The sequence below is a fragment of the Salvelinus sp. IW2-2015 genome, linkage group LG6.2 (assembly GCF_002910315.2).
Source record: "Salvelinus sp. IW2-2015 linkage group LG6.2, ASM291031v2, whole genome shotgun sequence".
Lineage (NCBI taxonomy): Eukaryota > Metazoa > Chordata > Actinopteri > Salmoniformes > Salmonidae > Salvelinus > Salvelinus sp. IW2-2015.
Window position 1 is genome coordinate 18058987 of NC_036846.1, and position 20102 is coordinate 18079088.

General features: G+C 43.1%; 1 protein-coding gene across 6 annotated transcripts; it reads right to left on the minus strand.

Moving 5' to 3' along the window:
• Positions 1-1098: 1098 nt before the first annotated feature.
• On the minus strand, positions 1099-13245 carry LOC111965910 (cytokine-dependent hematopoietic cell linker). 6 transcript variants are annotated; one of them, XM_023990329.2, is made up of 16 exons: positions 13097-13245; positions 7894-8047; positions 6356-6408; positions 6168-6225; positions 4379-4441; positions 3915-3949; positions 3728-3747; positions 3535-3609; positions 3319-3337; positions 3094-3118; positions 2931-3000; positions 2804-2829; positions 2572-2669; positions 2313-2390; positions 1758-1925; positions 1099-1363 (listed from the first exon to the last, which is right to left on the minus strand). In XM_023990329.2, exons 2-16 carry the CDS (start codon positions 8024-8026, stop codon positions 1211-1213), a joined length of 1074 nt encoding a protein of 357 aa, XP_023846097.1. In that variant the 5' UTR covers positions 8027-8047; positions 13097-13245; the 3' UTR covers positions 1099-1210. The 6 variants fall into 6 exon arrangements, with proteins under 6 accessions (XP_023846097.1, XP_023846093.1, XP_023846096.1 ...); XM_023990325.2 differs by having other exon boundaries at positions 2931-3012; XM_023990328.2 differs by having other exon boundaries at positions 3319-3340.
• Between the last annotated feature and the right edge of the window lie 6857 nt (positions 13246-20102).

Genomic DNA, 20102 nt, shown 5'->3' on the forward strand with positions numbered 1-20102 from the left:
GCTGTTTAGTGCTCGGACAAAAACCAAAACATGCACCCGAGGACTGAGTTTGGAGAACCCTGCTCTATAGTACGTTCTCATTAGGAAACTCTAATTCCACTGTGCACCATTTTATGCTCACATGTGCAGAACTCTGAAGAATTCTGGGATTTGGTTATACCCCTCTCGACATTAATAGTAGAATGACCCAAGATAGTGAAATGAGAATAATATTTAGAATTGTGCTGAGGTGTAAACTGCTCCAGTGAGAATCAGTAGAATCACGGAGTAGTTCATCTCTGAACTCATCTTTGTGTTTGAGAGAGCACTGCAAATTCTAAGTCACTAGGACTCTTAGTCCAAGTGATGCAGCCAATCAGGATATTCATTTTATTCTTACATGACTGTGGCCAAGTAGACCAGTGTTTCCCAAACACTGGGGTGTGCCCACAGCCCCAAAACATGTTTATATATATACACGGAACTCAGTCCAGCTTTAAATGTACTCTTGAATGTTGTAATAGTAGAATGCACAAGGTGCAATTTCGAAATTGGGTAGTGCATCATCAGTTCCTCTTGTCATGTTAGTCAMTGCATTACTTACAGTGCTATTTATAACTTGTTTGATATGTCCAGATCAACAAGCCCATGTCAGCGAAKGTTTTTTTTTATTTTGGTTTTTCAGGCCATAGATATTGTTTTAATTTTAGTCACTCAAATATCACATTAATACACATTAGACATGGCAAAATGTATAGAATTGCAAGAAAATTTGCTTTAAAACGATAAAATGTTCTTTGCACGCCATGACAAAATGTGTAGAATTGCAGGAAATAAGCTTTAAACCTGCAAAATTCTCTCCACCAACAAGAGGGGCGTGAAAKGTTTGTGTCATGAACAGTGCTTGTGCCCATAGAAATAGACGTGGTGGGTGCTCAGTTGATGAGGCTGGTAACTCATCAACTGAATGGACCTGTTGGTATCTATTGATTTGTTCTTCACACAGAAGTGTGACACAGAGAAATTGCCTTCCTGGTCTGTATTAGCAGTGACTCCTTGATTTATACTTGAATTATCTGTTCTACTTTTGCAACATAAAAAATAATTTCTAAGTCAGTCTCAATGCTTCCTTAAAACCTTTTATTTAGGCAAGTTTACATAATGTCTATACAGTACATGTACTCACATGCAAGACAAATGTGATAGTTATTGCTTGGGCACAGTAGGCCTTTCATTCCAACAGTTGGTTGACAACCTCTTTTGTGATTGGGTATGTCAACACACAGTTCCCTTGATATCTGTTAGCTAATTGGTTCCTCCCATTGATCATGACTACAGGGAATATGGAGTGAAATCTGACGATGTCTGCCACAGAATCAAACATCTAGGGAGAAAATAAAGCATTAATGAAAGCCATGTAAGGATAAGCTTGATACTAAAAGTGTGATAGAGTGATACTTAAAGAAACAATCCATATCGGTGAAACTGCCACGTCCGTTTGCAGTATTACAACAACAAAGATGTTACTTTAAAACAACAAACACAGTTTTTGTTCATTGCAAGTGCAGTAGAACTGCAGGGTATATAGGCCTACTACCATGTTTTTTTTTTACTGTGATGCTGGAGGCTCATTTCCTCAAAATAAAAACAATAACAAAGCTGCCTGGGGCGGCCAGTGGCGCTGTTTCGGCCATGGCGGATCTCRGCTTTAAAGTAAAGTAAAATCTACTCAAGTAAAGTTAAAGTAAAGTCTACTAAAGTAAAGTACTCTTTCTTACTTGTCTACTCACATCATTGGCACTTTGCCCAGTCCCAAGGACGTACTTGGAGGTGCTATCAATGAACCGAATTTTAACGTTGAAAACTCTCTTGTCATGAAACACTGCTAAGACAAAGGGTTCGCTCTTCGTGTTCGTTGAGCAATTCCGCACCAAAAATGCCCCATCCTGTTAGGGAGACATTTGGGTAACATTTTATTTAAAGAGTACATATACAAGGACTTCATAACACAGTTACAACCCATACATAACACATTCATAAGCAGTACGTCATAATTTTATATAGATTGTATCATTAATATTACTTAATTACTACTGTACATTAAAATATACAGTGCTCACTAGGATCACATCCATTAATACTTAAAGAAATACCTTGTAACTCTGCTGTTGGGATTGTTCTAGCTCTTTGCATTTCCATTCATTAAGATTATTTCATATTATAAACTGGGTGGTTCAAGCCCTGAATGCTGACTGGCTGACAGCCATGGTATATAGGCCATATACCACACCCCTTTGGGCCTCATTACTTAAATAACACCTCACATTACAAACCTTATTCACCAGGTGTAAGGCATGTTCAGCCTCTGCTCGATCACAAGCTCCTATGTACCAGTCTTGTTCATTGTACGTCTGGAAAAAAATTAAGCATATTGTAATTTCATAAACGGGCCAATCATGTAAGCTACCGTACATTGGCATTTTCTGTCATAGTTTTGGTTCTTTCATTACTTCCAAGTAATCTTCAAGCACATCATTGTCCTGGTGGATATCACCCATTTGGAGATGTGCCTGGTGTATTCAGGCTGCATACCTGACAAGGTCTTTCCTTGGGGACAAAGTCATGCTGCTCCACGTCATCTTTGGTTTGAGGCCACTCATGGTGTTGTTGACGCTTCACTGAGGACTCTTCTACATGGCATAAAATAAGACAGGCTTTCAATTGCATTCATCATACTCGACACAGAAGTTTATTTTCTATAGGTAAATTGGAGATCAATGCAATTAAACTATACAAAATGTTGAGATGGCAAGGTCTTATTTACCTGGGGTATTGTGCCTTTGTTGTAACCTAATTCAAGAATCAAATAATGTGTTATCATAAATATAGAAAGATACGCATGAACTATTGTAGTGGTTTTAAAGAACTTCACWAAAATTCCTCCCATGTACCTTATGTCTGTGTTGAGTTGAGATTCAAGGTCCAGTGAATATCTTTGGCTTTGGATAGTTTGCTCTCTCCCTAAACAATTACCTAAAATATGTTAACATTTCTATTATTATTACAACCTTAGAGTGTTTAGTTTCTTAAATATGGAATTTAAATAGTACTCACTATTTGAGGATGTATTGCATTCCACCTATAATTAATATGAAGCATGCGTTATACGTGATGAACGTGAAGCAAACATCCTTAGTAGCTATTKATTTACTGTTTCTGTTACTCAGTTTTAGCAAGAACGTTTCATGGACCGCTAACACTGCATCCATGTAGATAGATTCACCCAAAGATAGACGTTTAGCAAAAATTAGGCATACAATATGTGATTCAACCTCTTACATTTTGTTGTCTTCTCTGTCTGCTGGAGGGGAAAAGAGACAGACCCATTTTACAATTCTCTTTCAATTGGAAATATAACTATAGGTGAATGTAATTTCTGAGATGGGTCATGGTGGAATCACATTCAACCAACAGGTGGCACTAATACTCCATACAACATTGCATTAGTGTCCCCTTAATGTCCCTATGGTGTTAGGTAGATGGYCAATAACTCACTCTCTCCTGCAGGGCCTCTGGAGGTCCAGCCCAGACAGCTTGTTCATTAGGTCCTTAGGTAAGGACGGTGGGGACCTGGAACCAAACAATATTAAAGTCTCAACAAAGGTTTCAAAACGAACATACTGGACTTAGAAACATAGTACTAATACCAGTGTCATGAAATGTATAAAGAGATTAGAGGGACTATTACCTTGGTGGGAGTAGCATGTTCTGGAAAGAGGAATATCAAGAGGAATATATTTTACATTTGGCACTCTTTTCCAGTTTGGAAAATGTTTTTTTGTTTGTAAATCTTAAGTGTCCGCCTCTTGGTCTTTCCCAGAGCTTTTGTTTGAAATGCTGAATAGTATTATTTTTTAACAGTGTAAAACATTTACCTGTTCTGTAGTCTCCATGACTTGTGCTCTCTCATCTGTAAAACAACAGCTCTTGAACTGGATTACCTTTGCTGTGCTATATCACCATCTTGACATCATCATGTTTATGAATTGGAATAAATGCAGTCATTTTCTGCATACACCGATTATGATCAATTATCCCAATCAAAACTGATATTAATAGATTACATTATTATCACCAATGATTACTGATGTGCCCCGGAGTGGCGCAGCGGTCTAAGGCACTGCATTTCAGGGCAAGAGGTGACACTACAGTCCCTGGTTTGTATCCAGGCTGAATCACATCCCACCGTGATTGGGAGTCCCATAGGGCGGTGCACAATTGGCCCAGCGTCATCTGGGTTTGGCTGGGGTAGGCCGTCATTGTAAATAAGAATTTGTTCTTAACTGACTTGCCTAGTTAAAAAAAGATAAAATGACAACTCCTGTTTGGTGATTATTACCTAACTGGGTCCTCCTTGGTTTTCTGGGCTTCAATTGGCGGTTGACAGAAGGTCTGGTATTTCCTATTCAAAACAATGCCATGGATCCATTGACCAAACTTGAAACATGACCAAGGAGTGTCTGTATTGGAACTCTCTACCAACTCTTATACAGTGGGGCAAAAAAGTATTTAGTCAGCCACCAATTGTGCAAGTTCTCCCACTTAAAAAGATGAGAGAGGCCTGTAACTTTCATCATAGGTACACTTCAACTATGACAGACAAAATGAGAAAAAAAAAATCCAGAAAATCACATTGTAGGATTTTTTTATGGGAATTTATTTGCAAATTATGGTGGAAAATAAGTATTTGGTCACTAACAAACAAGCAAGATTTCTGGCTCTCACAGACCTGTAACTTCTTCTTTAAGAGGCTCCTCTGTCCTCCACTCGTTACCTGTATTAATGGCACCTGTTTGAACTTGTTATCAGTATAAAAGACACCAGTCCACAACCTCAAACAGTCACACTCCAAACTCCACTATGGCCAAGACCAAAGAGCTGTCAAAGGACACCAGAAACAAAATTGTAGACCTGCACCAGGCTGGGAAGACTGAATCGCAATAGGTAAGCAGCTTGGTTTGAAGAAATCAACGTGGGAGCAATTATTAGGAAATGGAAGACATACAAGACCACTGATAATCTCCCTCGATCTGGGGCTCCACGCAAGATCTCACCCGTGGGGTCAAAATGATCACAAGAACGGTGAGCAAAAATCCCAGAACCACACGGGGGACCTAGTGAATGACCTGCAGAGAGCTGGGACCAAAGTAAACAAAGCCTACATCAGTAACACACTACGCCGCCAGGGACTCCAAATCCTGCAGTGCCAGACGTGTCCCCCTGCTTAAGCCAGTACATTCCAGGCCCGTCTGAAGTTTGCTAGAGAGCATTTGGATGATCCAGAAGAAGATTTGGAGAATTCATTATGGTCAGATGAAACCAAAATATAACTTTTTGGTAAAACCTCAACTCGTCGTGTTTGGAGACAAAGATGCTGAGTTGCATCCAAAGAACACCATACCTACTGTGAAGCATGGCGGTGGAAACATCATGCTTTGGGGCTGTTTTTTCTGCAAAGGGACCAGGCGACTGATCCGTTAAGGACAGAATGAATGGGGCCATGTATCGTGAGATTTTGAGTGAAAACCTCCTTCCATCAGCAGGGCATTGAAGATGAAACGTGGCTGGGTTCTTTCAGCATGACAATGATCCCAAAACCACCGCCCGGGCACGAAGGAGTGGCTTCGTAAGAAGCATTTCAAGGTCCTGGAGTGGCCTAGCCAGTCTCCAGATTCTCAACCCCATAGAAAATCTTTGGAGGGAGTTGAAAGTCCGTGTTGCCCAGCAACAGCCCAAAACATCACTGCTCTAGAGGAGATCTGCATGGAGGAATGGGCCAAAATACCAGCAACAGTGTGTGAAACCTTGTGAAGACTTACAGAAAACGTTTGACCTCTGTCATTGCCAACAAAGGGTATATAACAAAAGTATTGAGATAAACTTTTGTTATTGACCAAATACTTATTTTCCACCATAATTTGCAAATAAATTCATTAAAAATCCTACAATGTCATTTTCTGGATTTCTTTTTCTCATTTTGTCTGTCATAGTTGAAGTGTACCTATGATGAAAATTACAGGCCTCTCTCATCTTTTTAAGTGGGAGAACTTGCACAATTGGTGGCTGACTAAATACTTTTTTGCCCCACTGTATGTGCTTCAATCAGTAATTGTTTGGGTTTCAGTTACCTGGAGAAGTACAAGGGAGGCCTCTTATGGGATGCCGTGGGGGTATGATAGGGCTGCTCTACAAGCAAGACAAAACATGGTAATAAACATTAATATCATGTTTAAATAATYGGTTTTAAACTCACYGTGATTGGATGTAAACTGGCAAATTGTGTGATGTAAAAGAAGAACTGAGGAAAATCACGTACACTTGAAGTGGAGCTGATACTCTGAGCGTAGGAGGATCTGGAAATGTCCCTATCTTTAAAGAAAGAATATAATTATTATTAATCTCAATAGTTTTGGTTGATGTGGCAATTGCAAGTTGTTCCAGTAGATGGAAGTATAGAGTGTTATTCCACATACACAACAAAAAACATCTTACCGTATCCATAGTAACACAGCCGCTGGGGRGGCAGTGTAGCCTAGTGGTTAGAGCGCTGGACTAGTAACCGAAAGGTTGAAAGATCGAATCCCCGAGCTGACAAGGTACAAATCTGTCGTTCTGAACAATGCAGTTAACCCACTGTTCCTAGACCGCCATTGAAAATAAGAATTTGTTCTTAACTGACTTGCCTGGTAAAATAAAATAATAAAATAAATAAAAATAAAAAGTAGAGCAGCTGTGGGGCCCCTGACTGTAATATTACAATATAACAGCTATGGTGCCCCTGAACTGTGGTATTACTACAGAGAAGCTGTGTTGCCCCTGACTGTGGTATTACTAAGAGCATCTGTGGGGGCCCAACTGTAATATTAATCTACAGAGCAGCTGTGGGGCCCCTGACTGTGGTTATTACCACAGAGCAGCTGTGGGGCCCCTGACTGTAATATTACAATATAGCATCTGTGGGGCCCCTGACTGTAATATTACAATATAGCAGCTGTGGGGCCCCTGACTGTGGTATTACAATATAGCAGCTGTGGGGCCCCTGTGGTATTACTACAGAGAAGCTGTGGTGCCCCTGACTGTGGTATTACTACAGAGCATCTGTGGGGCCCCAGACTGTAATATTACCACAGAGCAGCTGTGGGGCCCCTGACTGTGGTATTACTACAGAGCATGTGTGGGGCACCTGACTGTGGTATTACTACAGAGCATGTGTGGGGCACCTGACTGTGGTATTACTACAGAGCATGTGTGGGGCCCCTGACTGTGGTATTACTACAGAGCATGTGTGGGGCACCTGACTGTGGTATTACTACAGACCAGCCATAATCCATGAGGAGTTTACTCACACAACTCATGCTATTCTCTCCCCCTTCATTTCAGGATAATTGTATCTCTCCCACAGTGTGGATTTGATTGGCCTACAGATGGCTCTAGAGCTCGACACAGAGGCCTCTCTCAGCAGCATGAGATCTCACTTACAGCTTCGCTTTCTGTTTCACATTGGGTTTGGATGTCACACTTGTTCTTGCCCACACTTTATTTTCTTCCTTCTAATTAGACTGGTGCACAATGGAGCTTCTAATCTAGTCTAAATCTACTTTGTGCTTGAATGTCTTAAAACGTCTCYTAAAATACACAATGCAAAGTAAAACACTTTTTTTTTTACATATTACATTTTAAGTTTAATTATAGATTTTACAGTATGTTAATTATAGGTACTTTGTATGTGTCATGTGTGGATAGCCAATCATACCTTTAATACAAGATGGAAGAGCAACTTCTCTGTTTTGTACTTTTTACCTGCTATAATTCTATAATTCTATCTAATAGATTGTCAGGGACTAGAGTTCGTACCTGCATAGTCTCTGTCTGACTCAGGGGCTCTGGCAGGAAGGATGTGCACCAAGAACTCTTCTTCATGGTTATCAGGGACATGATACTCATCCTTCTCCATGTTGCTATAGCGACCATATCTCTGTTTGGTCATGTTGCCTCTCTTCCAAGGTTCCTGTGGAGAATGAGAAGGAGCTACTTCAATGTGAGATTCGCACACACTGTAGACTTCACACAAACTGCATGAAACTGGTGACTCGTTACCTAATAGTTTGTTTTTGTCTGGTGTATATTAGAGTAATCATTAGCTCCACATAAAGTACCATCAGGATGTTTCCCCTGAAATCAGTAAAACCTTTGCACTCTAATCAGCAATGTCTCAGAAACGTCATTATTCATTTACTGTAACTGAGTCTACTGTGGTGTGAGTGCTGGTGCTGGGCCATGTTTTAACATGAATGTGCTGCAACCCAGAAGGAGACAATGCCCTCTTCACGCGGCCCACCACATTAATGCCACAATAATGCTTTACYCTCACTTCACCCACTTTGGCTAAACTAGCCACAATGTGACAGATGGTGGAACTGGCAGCGTGGGTGGTGGAGGGTTGGAGGGCAAAGGACATTAACAGAATTTGAGAGCCCTTGACCGACAATACAGTGATATCTCTCACGCGTCTGAAAATACATGTCTGAAATGAAATGGGACTAGACAGACAGACACARAGACAGTTGGTAAGAGGGACAGACTGACTGACAGGAGAGAAGAGATGCATAAGGGAATTTACACTATACATTCACTCTCAAAAGTTTTTGAATGTAGTACTTCACTGAGGACCTATCAGTAAAGACCTACAGCTGAAGTCGGAAGTTTACATTCACAGCCAAATACATTTAAACGCAATTTTTCACAATTCCTGACATTTAATCCGAGTAAAAATTCCCTGTCTTGGGCCAGTTAGGATCACCACTTTATTTTAAGAATGTGAAATGTCAGAATAATAGTAGAGAGAATGATTTATTTCAGCTTTTATTTCTTTCATCACATTCCCAGTGGGTCAGAAGTTTACATACACTCAATTGGTATTTGGTAGCATTGCCTTTGAATTGTAACTTGGGTTAAACGTTTCGGGTAGCCTTCCACAAGCTTCCCACAATAAGTTAATTGTGAAGGCTTGGTCGCAAATGGGTCTTCCAAATGGACAATGACCCCAAGCATACTTCCAAAGTTGTGGCAAAATGGCTTAAGGACAACAAAGTCAAGGTATTGGAGTGCCCATCACAAAGCCCTGACCTCAATCCTATAGAATATTTGTGGGCAGAACTGAAAAAGCGTGTGCGAGCAAGGAGGCCTACAAACCTGACTCAGTTACACCAGCTCTGTCAGGAGGAATGGGCCAAAATTCACCCAACTTATTGTGGGAAGCTTGTGGAAGGCTACCTGAAACGTTTGACCTAAGTTAAACAATTTAAAGGCAATGCTACCAAATACTAATTGAGTGTATGTAAACTTCTGACCCACTGGGAATGTGATGAAGAAATAAAAGCTGAAATAAATCATTCTCTCTACTATTATTCTGACATTTCACATTCTTAAAATAAAGTGATGATCCTAACTGACCTAAGACAGGGAATTTTTACTCGGGTTAAATGTCAGGAATTGTGAAAAACTGAGTTTAAATGTATTTGGCTAAGGTGTATGTAAACTTACAACTTCAACTGTATGTTTTATAGGCTCCTCAGTACTAGACTAAGCCAATTTGAGCGTCATTCCCATTTGCCAACGCTAAAATTAATGTCATCTATATACATTGTTTTGCAAGCTTGCGTCATAATTTTGTCTCACATGCCGAAAACGCAGCCTTGTTGATTAGATTTTACACTTCGCGGCCACCGGAGTTTAACATGTGACTACAGTTTGCATTGAATTGTGGGTCATATCAGCCCCACTAGTGATCAAAGTTCTTCACTCGCTCCCTCGACCTAAATCTAGGGCCGAGGGGGCAACGTTTGTGAATTGGACCTCTACTTAAGATGGCAATCAAACTGCATCCGGTTTTGACGTGGATTCCCCAGAGGGAAAGTTGCTTACGCAAGGGCTGAGGAGGTKAAATTAACGTGTTTGGACTATTGCCCTAATAACAGGAAGGGTTGCAAGATCTAAAACTGTCCCCCCCCCTCCCAGGTTCATTGAAGTGGAACCAACAGGTCAGCCATTACTAACCATAATCACAGCAGACTCATAGCTGGTCCCTCTCTTCAGCTAACGATGAGGCCAAACACATAATTAGCTTGGCATTTAACACAAGGCTGCACGTTCCAAAACAGCCCGTCCTTGGAACCTTTCATCCACTGACCACATGCAGAAGTACTGTCGGTACGTCCCAAATGGCACCCGCACTATAGAGGGAATAGGGTGCCATTTGGAACGTATTCTTTATGTTTGAAAGAGGACTTTCATTGGCCTCATGCTTGTTTCATACCATCTTACATTCCATACCTTTATTCTCTGTATAAATTCCAGATGACAGACTCTCCGCCCTATGGTGTGTAAGTGGTTTGACAAGTTAAGAAATTAGCATGAGCACCTTGAAGTGGGGCTCCTGATGGAATAAAATAGGTGACACAATGGCTGGCAAGACCATTTCAGAGAACACAAATATATATTTCTTGTGATATTAAGCAATGTTCAGATGGAGATGATATTAGTAGATGTACATCACAACAGACACAGTCGACTGAAGGCTACAGAGCTGGTCTGATCAGATAAGAGGCACTATACCATTAAATGTTATAATTCAACCATATAAAAAAATATATACATTTGTAATATTAGCTTTTTTTTGTTTTCGGTTGGGTAATAATTACTATAACAAATGCATGAGTWAAGCACTGCAAATGCTTTATAAAATGATTTATTAACACATACAAATAGGTATAAGCAAAACAACTCAGAGGAGTTTGCAAACACATTTTTAAAAAACAACTATGGGTCTTACAGTAAACATTTCACTGGCATATTTTGCATAGGACTCACATACTGTAGATGTCAGAGCATTTGCTTTCCAGTTAACAAAAAAGTTAAGGATGACATTGCTCAGAGATTTCCAGTCACGTTTGGTATCAACAAGCGATCACTCAATAAATCTGGCTTCCTGCGCACTGAAATAAACCCTAATCACCTGACATGGAGTTCATTGAATAGGGAACAGATGACCGCTACATTACAGCCTTGTTTTTTTACTTTCGTCGCTAACCTCAAGGGAGAAAACAAACAAATAAAAGGTGTAGCTAGTTGAGAGTTAGACCTTCACTGGGCAACCTCAATTTGAGTTGCAGAGATGGTCATAAAAAAACATTACCTGGAATGTTCAACAATTAGGACAGAAATAAATACATTTGTGTGTTTTATTTGATCTTCACTCGCCGTAATTCATAAAAGGTCAGTATCTGTTCCTCATAATTCCTCATCATGTGCTAATATGCTTTTTCTGAAGCTAATACAATAAACAAGTGACTTATCATTTCTTAAAGAGCAAAATATAGAAATAGCCAGTGGTGCATCCTCCAACAGTGCTATCATCAATCATCAACCAAACAGAGGATAAAGTATGCATAACCATTGCCAAAATAATCTCACTAAATATCAGTCACAGCCAAATCCCCATGAAGGGATGAACCAGAGCATGTTTGCTTATATAGTACAGGTGATTGAGATGCTACATCCACATCCCACTAGAAAATTGCATACGGAGGGAAAAACACAGCCATTTAAAAACAAGCAACACTTTCAGGAGTTCTTGGCTACTAGGCTCTTAGAGTCATGTGTTTTCAAAGCCTGCCTGTTCTCTTTGTTTTCACATTTATTTTCGACTAGAGCCTATCAATTATCTTTGGCTACTGATGCTGTTGCTTTTTGCATGTTCACCAACTGAGACAGATGCTGAAATGAGAAACAGAGAAGAGAGTGGATGCCATACATTTACTCTCAAAGACAAACTACCTTGTCAACATGTTTATGCCACAATTGTAGAACAAGCCCAATAAGGGTTTCACAGACTTGTTACTACTCTGTAACCAGTAACATTTAGTACCCACCAATGTTTTTTTTATYTGGTATTACCACCATTCCTTTAGTATTTCCCGGATGTCATTGCACAGAAGTCTACTTGGCTAATTTTAGCCTTGCAACAACCAAAAATGACTTCCTGTGTTGGTGAGCAATGAGCATCAGCTACAGCTACAGCATACCACCCATGGCCTTCTGACTTCTTCTTCAAGCGATTGTGGTCTGGCTAGAGAGATTTGGCCTCAATAGTGTCAGCTCAGAGAACAAACATCTGCACAAACATACATAAATGCCCTATGAGTATTCAAACTGAAAATACAGATTTATTTGCTTTTGACCTGACATTTGACTATCTGATTGATCTTCCATTTTGGTGAAGTAGCTTCAGTTAGACATGTTCTCCACTTGTTTGATGTGGATGTGGACTTGAACTGGTATAAATAAATTCAGGTATGTGCTTGTTCCTTTTACATCCCTTTTCATGTGCAGTATTCTCATCATGCTGCCGCCCACAGCGGAGTATCATGGTTGCAAAATTGCACATTGAAAGTAACTGTGGAGCACCAATAACAGGGCTAGATCGACAATCTGTGAAACCAATTTACCATCTGAAACAGAAGCCGGGGAGACATGTTTTCTACAGGGAGGATTATTCTCCACTCATATATTTCTCAGATGATATTTCTCATCACACAGAACATTCAGTAATTTGGGTTAAAAATAAATGGCCTGCAGAAGCCTTCTCTTWACAGGTATTGCTCTTAATTTAAGCCTGAGCATCGTGACATTTCAACATCTGCTCTCCAAAGTGCAAGGGTGGTGTTGTGACATTTACTTTTTTCTCATTAGATTAACTCTCCATCTGTGCCTACGTCTATTTCAGGAGCGTCAACTCGCACCCATTTATGAAGAATAGTATATTCAAGCCCGGAGATGAACTGCTTGTAGGAACGGGATTAAAGTCTTGCAAAAGCGTTTGTAAGCAGGAATTGTAGGTTTAAATTTAGCTCATAAATACAAGTTCCCACATACAAATCTGGGTTAACTTTTTACATAAAGGTACCAAAAATATATAGGCTGATCTTCCAATCAAATGGCTTTATTGTTTATGCCTCATCTTAAAGAGAAACCAGGAAGGTGTTACAGAAATGCTTACCTTATAAGTAGAACGCAAAATATTGCGCCTTTGTCCACCCACAGTACAATCCAGGCCTCAGTATGGATACTTTAGAACTTTTTGGCCCTGTTTTTGATGAGAACAGTTTTAGGACACCACCATGTCTCTGTGTCTGTCTGCAGTGTAACCCGAAAGCCCTGCAGCAGCAGTACAGGTGCACAAGGTCAGCCTCTTTCCTGTGGTTTCCTTTGCGATGGTATAGTCTCATTTCCTCTGAAACGATTACCATCTGGCCTCTCATATTCTCACTGATGCTTATCTGTGATCTGTGAGCTACACCTCCTCCCTCCTCCACAACACACACCACCCTCATCTCCCTGTCAATCTGGCACCTCATCCTTGTGCCAAGAACCCCCCCCCACCGTGCTCCGAACCTGTCACTGATACAGAAGATTCAGTTACCCAGCCTGGAGGGGCTGAGGTGGTGGAGGGGGTGACGGGATGGGACGGGGGACGGGGTGGTGGTGGAAGGGGGTGGTGGGTAGATGGTGGAGGGGGGTGAGGTAGTGGTGGGGGTGGGGTTAAGGTGGTGGAGAGGGGTGAGGGTGGAGGTGGTGGAGGGGAGTGGGGGCTGAGTGTGGTGGAGGGGGGTGAGGTGGTGGAGGGGGTGAGGTGGTGGGTGGTGAGGTGTTGAAGGGTGTGAAGTGGTGGAGGGGGGGTGAGGTGCTGGAGGGTGGTGAGGTGTTGAAGAGGGTGTGAGGTGGTGGAGGGGGGGGTGAGGGGGTGGAGGGGGGTGAGGGGTTGGAGGGGGGTGAGTGGGTGAAGGGGTGTGAGGTGGTGGAGGTGGGTGAGGTGGTGGAGGGCTTATGCATGATACCACTCTATCAGGCTGTTACAACTCAACAGGATACACTGGATGTGTTTGATGAAGGTGATAAAATACACGCACCAATTGAAGATGAATGTATAGATATGCAGAGACTTCTTAAGAGTACCAGCTCAACTCTGTGGACTCACAACAAGTGAGTTAAGGGCTGGTTGTCAATTAAATTGATGCAAGGAGGATGTGTAATTGAGCTGACATTTCAGTAACATTTACAGTGTATGCATGCTTTGGTCGCTTTGGATAAAAGCGTCTGCTAAATGGCATATATTATMATATTATAGATTTATTAAAGAATCCAGGAATACTGCTTTATAACTTGTTATAAACCGGGTGGTTTGAGCCCTGAATGTTGATTGGCTGAAAGCCGTTGTCACGCCCTGGCCTTAGTATTCTTTGTTTTCTTAATTATTTTGGTTAGGTCAGGGTGTGACGTGGGGAATGTATGTGGTTTTTGTAGTGTCTAGGGTGGTTGTAAGGTTTAGGGGGTTTATTAGAGTAGTTGGGTTTATGTTTAGTATAGTAGTCTAGCTGTGTCTATGGTTGAGTGTAGGTATCTAGGAAAGTCTATGGTTGTCTGAATTGGGTCTCAATTAGAGACAGCTGGTTATTGTTGTCTCTGATTGGGAGCCATATTTAAGGCAACCATAGGCTTTAGCTGGTTGTGGGGAATTGTCTATGTTGAACGTAAGTAGTTTGTGTGCGCACTTGCGTTTGTAGCTTCACGGTCGTTTGTTGTTTTTGTATAGTTTGTATAAGTGTTTCGTTTCATGTTCATCTTCGTTGTTATAATAAAAGAAGATGGCTTATTTTCCACATGCTGTGTTTTGGTCCGTCTCTCCTCCACACGATCGTGACAGAATTCCCCACCAAACAATGATCAAGCAGCGTGTGAAACAACAACAGGACCCACCTAAACAGGACTATTGGGAGGAAATTCTGGACCGCGAAGTACCAGGAGAATATAACCGCCCCAAAGCTGAGCTGGAGGCAGCGAAAGCAGAGAGGCGGAGATATGAGGAGGCAGCAAGGAAACAAGGCTGGAAGCCCGTWAGTCAAAKCCAAAKATTTCTTGGGGGGYGGCTCTCYGGTAYTTTAGTTGGGTCAGTCGGGAGATGTGAGCCAACTCCTCCTGCTTACCGTAAGGAGCCGGTGAGGGCGGATTTGGAGGAGAGTGACGCAGAGACAGTAAAGGAGTTAATGGAGAAATTGGAGGAGAGAGTTATGAGGGATGTARTGGTTTGGTGCATGAGGCACGGCATCCGTCCGAATGAACGTGTTGGTGAMTTAATGTCACCGGGAACAGCTCTCCATACTCGTCCTGAGGTGCGTGCTAGCCGTCTGGTTAAGACAGTGCCTACAGCACGCACAAAGCCTCCTGTGCGTCTCCATTGTCACTGAGAGAGAGAACCCGCCCGGCGCTGCCAATGGACCCGCCGAGCCAAGCAAGAACCGGCTCGTTCACCCGCAGACAGGAGCCAACACCCGGGACTACCGGTGGAGAAGTACAGCCCAGGGCTGCCAGCAGCTCGCCACTGAGAAGAGGCTGGACTCGCACGCACACATGTGGTGAAGCTGGATGAAGTTGAGAGAAACATGTCTGCATAAATCCCCGCCCAGACAGGAGCCGCTAGCACGTCGGGCTGAGACGCCATTGGCCTTGAGTTATCTCGGAGTCCAGTACCTCAACAGGATTCTAGGGGTCACAAGGCCATTTCGGATATACAAAAAGTCTGGCAAATTCACACTTCGTTCATAAGGCTAAGACATCGTACGCTGATGGATTATTCTACGATAAATAAATAAAACTCTGAGAGCTTACTTAGTTCACGCATCCATTATAAAGGCTGTCACTGGCCTAACTTAGAGATAATATTAACGCGCTGTTAACAGGTTATTTCTTATCGTGTCCAGTGGCAGCCATGGGACAGTACCAGTGGGTAGCGCCATGCAACTGCGGAGCAATAGGTGATATGACTCCTGGTCCAAGATGTGAGTGATGCAGACCTAGAGACAACCAGAATAGACCTGCAGCATACATGGCACATGTCGGCCCCGGACCGAGGTCAGACACACTTAAATTCTCGTAATAAACGTAGGAGGTGGCATGTATCATGAGCGCCTGAACGAACAAGTAATATATCCGAGCAAAGGAGAAAGGGGAGGTAAGCTAACCTGTGAATCTGGTTCAATACGCCGAAAATCCTAAGCAGGCATTTTTGTTGTTGTTTTGCAACATGTTGTTGCTGACCTCAGATGTGGCCCGTTGCTGAATCGACCAAATTTTATCACTGGTTGTTTTTACTCAAATCTCGAGCACTAAACAAGGCCGAATATGGTGGCAACAGATCACAAGCTTTTCATTTAAATTTAGACCAAACAAGCTCCTTACTCAGTAGCGACTTTGACCACAGACAATTAGGGTGAATAAGCTGGCGTATGACTGCCACCGCAGGAGGCCACGACAGCGAGCCAATGACCAGCCAGAGCCGTCAGCGAGCCATGACCAGCCAGAGCCGTCAGCCGAGACCATGACGCAGTCAGAATCCGTCGGACACGCAGCTGTAGTTTCACCTCGATAGCTCGGGAGCTCGGGGAATTCGAACCCAACAAGAATCTTCTGTTCGAGGGCTTACTGGCCTAGAGCGCAAATGAACGCAGCTTTACCAGGCTAGACATCCTAGTCATCCCTCCGAGTTCAGACCTCACTGATCAGGAGCAGACAGCGCACCACAAGTACAAACTACATCACATTGCAGGAGTACCTTACATGCAGTGGAGAATAAAAGACTGCGAGAGAGGTTCACATATCTCAAGTCACAGGACTAAAGACTAGGGACATGCCAAAGATGCCTACGTTTTCATTAACTTTCCATGGTCAACTTCTGTACGAACCTAGGCGGACTTTCCTGTCCCGCCTGGTACGATCAGCATCGGAAGAAGGGGAAAGCGGGGCACAAGCTGGACGTCTCCCCAAGGCCCATGCGCCTCAGCCACCCAGCAAGCTGGCCAAAGGCCTTCCTGCAAGTCCCACGAACAACCTCAGCTGGCTGCAGACCACATCCACGACATGACTTCAGCAGTGTAAGTGGAACACACAAACACACACCACACACACCACATCAGATGAACCTTTAGTAGCTAACTGTGACATGCCGCTCTTCCATATGAAAGACGACATACCAGTAGACAAGTGCCAGTTCCCAGTTGCTAATACTCAGATGAACAGTGTATGGCGTTCATGTGATATTATTTTCCCATTCTCTTTCTCTGGGTCCCCAGGCCCCACACAAACCCTGATGATGGATGGCCGGCAGGCGCACACCGATTGGAGCCACGGGGGTTACAAAATTGTTGAAGCCAAGACAGACCCTCGTGGCCCTCTTCTCAGTAAACTGATCACTTGCCAATTAGACATGCCTGAGGCTGTGAGAAGGAAACAAGTCACGGTAACCGGGGCTAACTTGGAGATACGCGCTTAACCGCAACAGGGCGGTGTGGTCGGAGCTGCCGCCTCAGCCTCCGCGAGGCGGCCATGGCCCTTTATCCTGGTGCTGGGCGCCTTATTCCTTGGGTGTTGCCCCCTTAGTCCAGGTGACTCTGCCGGGTCCTACACCCTGCGCCCACTAGCTCCTCTAGTCTTTCCGGTGGCCCTCTGCCTCCTTAAGTCCCGGGGGTAATGTGGAAAGGTGGCCTTGGAAGGTAGCGCTACGAAAGTCGGGTAGTGACTAATTAATGGTGGGGTGGGGACGCACGACCAGTGCCGGAGACCGGCCGCCCGAGCTACAGGAAGAAGCTTTATTCATCGGTGCTGTTCCCAAATGGCCACCCACCACATTGTGGACGACACGCTCCCCACGACAAGGGCAGTAGCAGCCGGGCAAAACAATAAGGGCAGCACAGCGAGGAATCTATCTAAGGGTGCACACCCACTAGACTTCCCTAGGCTGAGATTTCGGCAGCGACAGGAGCGCACCGGAGTTATGCACCTCAAGGGGGGGGTTATGGAGGGGAGTCCTAGAGAGCCACGGCACCATGGCCGATTGAAGAGTGACGTCTCTGCTGGATACTGGTGGTCGGTACCTGTCTTTAGATTGATCTCGGTCATGTGTGCGGGTGTAGGATCTGGTCAGCTCAGATGCTTGGGCGACCACGGTAGATCTGGGCTGAACGTACATTGCCTGTTGGGATCTGGATTTGTTGAGGCTTCGGTTACGGAGGTTGGGGCTCGTCGTGACAGGTATAATTGCGTTGGCTTTTATGAGTTTACAGATGTAGGGCTGTCTGGGCTGTATTCGAGTATCTGTTGGCTGATCATGTGAGCTCGTCCTAGACAGCCTGTGTCTTGGCTGGATCATGGCTCGGCTGACGGCTCGTAGCGTGTAGGTATCTAAGGAACAGTCGCATGGTTGCCTGAATTGGGTCTCCATTAGAGACAGCTGGTATTGTTGTCTCTCGATTGGGAGCCATATTAAGGCAACCATAGGCTCTTAGCTGGTTTGGGGTTGTCTATGTTGAACGTAAGTAGTTGTGTGTGCACTTGCGTTTGTAGCTCACGGTCGTTTGTTGTTTTTGTATAAGTGTTTCGTTTCATGTTCATCTTCGTCGTTATAATAAAAGAAGATGGCTTATTTTCCACAGGCTGCGTTTTGGTCCGTCTCTCCTCCACACGATCGTGACAGCCGTGATATACAGTTAAAGTCGGAAGTTAACATACACCTTAGCCAAATACAATAAAACTCAGTTTTTCACCAATTCCTGACATTAAATCTAGTAAAAAAATGTGTCTTAGGTCAGTTAGGATCACCACTTATTTTAAGAATGTTAAATGTCAGAATAATAGTGAGAGAGAATGGATTTATTTCAGCTTTTATTTATTTCACACATCCCAGTGGGTCGAATTTACATACACTCAATTAGTATTTGGTAGCATTGCCTTAAATTGCTTAACTTGGGTCAAACATTTTGGGTAGCATTCCACAAGCTTCCCACAATAAGTTGGGGAATTTGGCCCATTCTCCTGACAGAGCTGGTGTAAACTGAGTCAGGTTTGTAGGCCTCCTGCTCGCACACACTTTTTCAGTTCCGCCCACACATTTTCTACAGGTTTGAGGTCAGGGCTTTGTGATGGCCACTCCAATACCTTGACTTTGTTGTCCTTAAGCCATTTTGCCACAACTTTGGAAGTATGCTTGGGGTCATTGTCCATTTGGAAGACCATTTGCGACCAAGCTTTAACTCCCTGACTGATGTCTTAAGATGTTGCTTCAATATATCCACATATTTTCCTACCTCATGATTCCATTTATTTTTGAAGTGCACCCGTCCCTCCTGTAGCAAAGCACCCGTGCTTCACGGTTGGGATGGGGTTCTTCGGCTTATAAGCCTCCCCTTTTTCCTCCAAACATAACGATGGTCATTATGGCCAAACATTCTATATTGTTTAATCAGACCAGAGGACATTTCTCCAAAAAGTACGATCTTTGTCCCCATGTGCAGTTGCAAACCGTAGTCTGGCTTTTTTTATGGCGGTTTTGGAGCAGTGGCTTCTTCCTTGCTGAGTGACCTTTCAGGTTATGTCGATATAGGACTTGTTTTACTGTGGATATAGATACTTTAGTACCTGTTTCCTCCAGCATCTTCACAAGGTCCTTTGCTGTTGTTCTGGAATTGATTGCACTTTTCGCACCAAAGTACGTTCATCTATAGGAGACAGAACGCATCTCCTTCTGAGCGGTATGACGGCTGCGTGGTCCCATGGTGTTTTATACTTGCGTACTATTGTTTGCCACAGATGAACGTGGTACCTTCAGGGTTTGGAAATTGCTCCCAAGGATGAACCAGACATGTGGAGGTCTACAATTTTTTCTGAGGTCTTGGCTGATTTCTTTTGATTTTCCCATGATGTCAAGCAAAGAGGCACTGAGTTTGAAGGTAGGCCTTGAAATACATCCGCAAGTACACCCCACATTGACTCAAATTATTTCAATTAGCCTATCAGAAGCTTCTAAAGCCATGCATCATTTTCTGGAATTCTCCAAGCTGTTTAAAGGCACAGTCAACTTAGTGTATGTAAACTTCTGACCCACTGGAATTGTTTATACAGTGAGTCATAAGTGAAATATGTCTGTAAACAATTGTTGGAAAAATTACTTGTGTCTC

Coding starts and splice junctions, on each gene's coding strand:
- LOC111965910 (XM_023990324.2), bottom strand. CDS start 8,026: ATGACCAAACAGAGATATGGTCGCTATAGCAACATGGAGAAGGATGAG. Junction 2,830..2,930: donor CAACTCAACACAGACATAAG/GTACATGGGAGG, acceptor TTCTTGAATTAG/GTTACAACAAAGGCACAATA. Junction 1,364..1,757: donor CCAATGATGTGAGTAGACAA/GTAAGAAAGAGT, acceptor TTTTCTCCCTAG/ATGTTTGATTCTGTGGCAGA.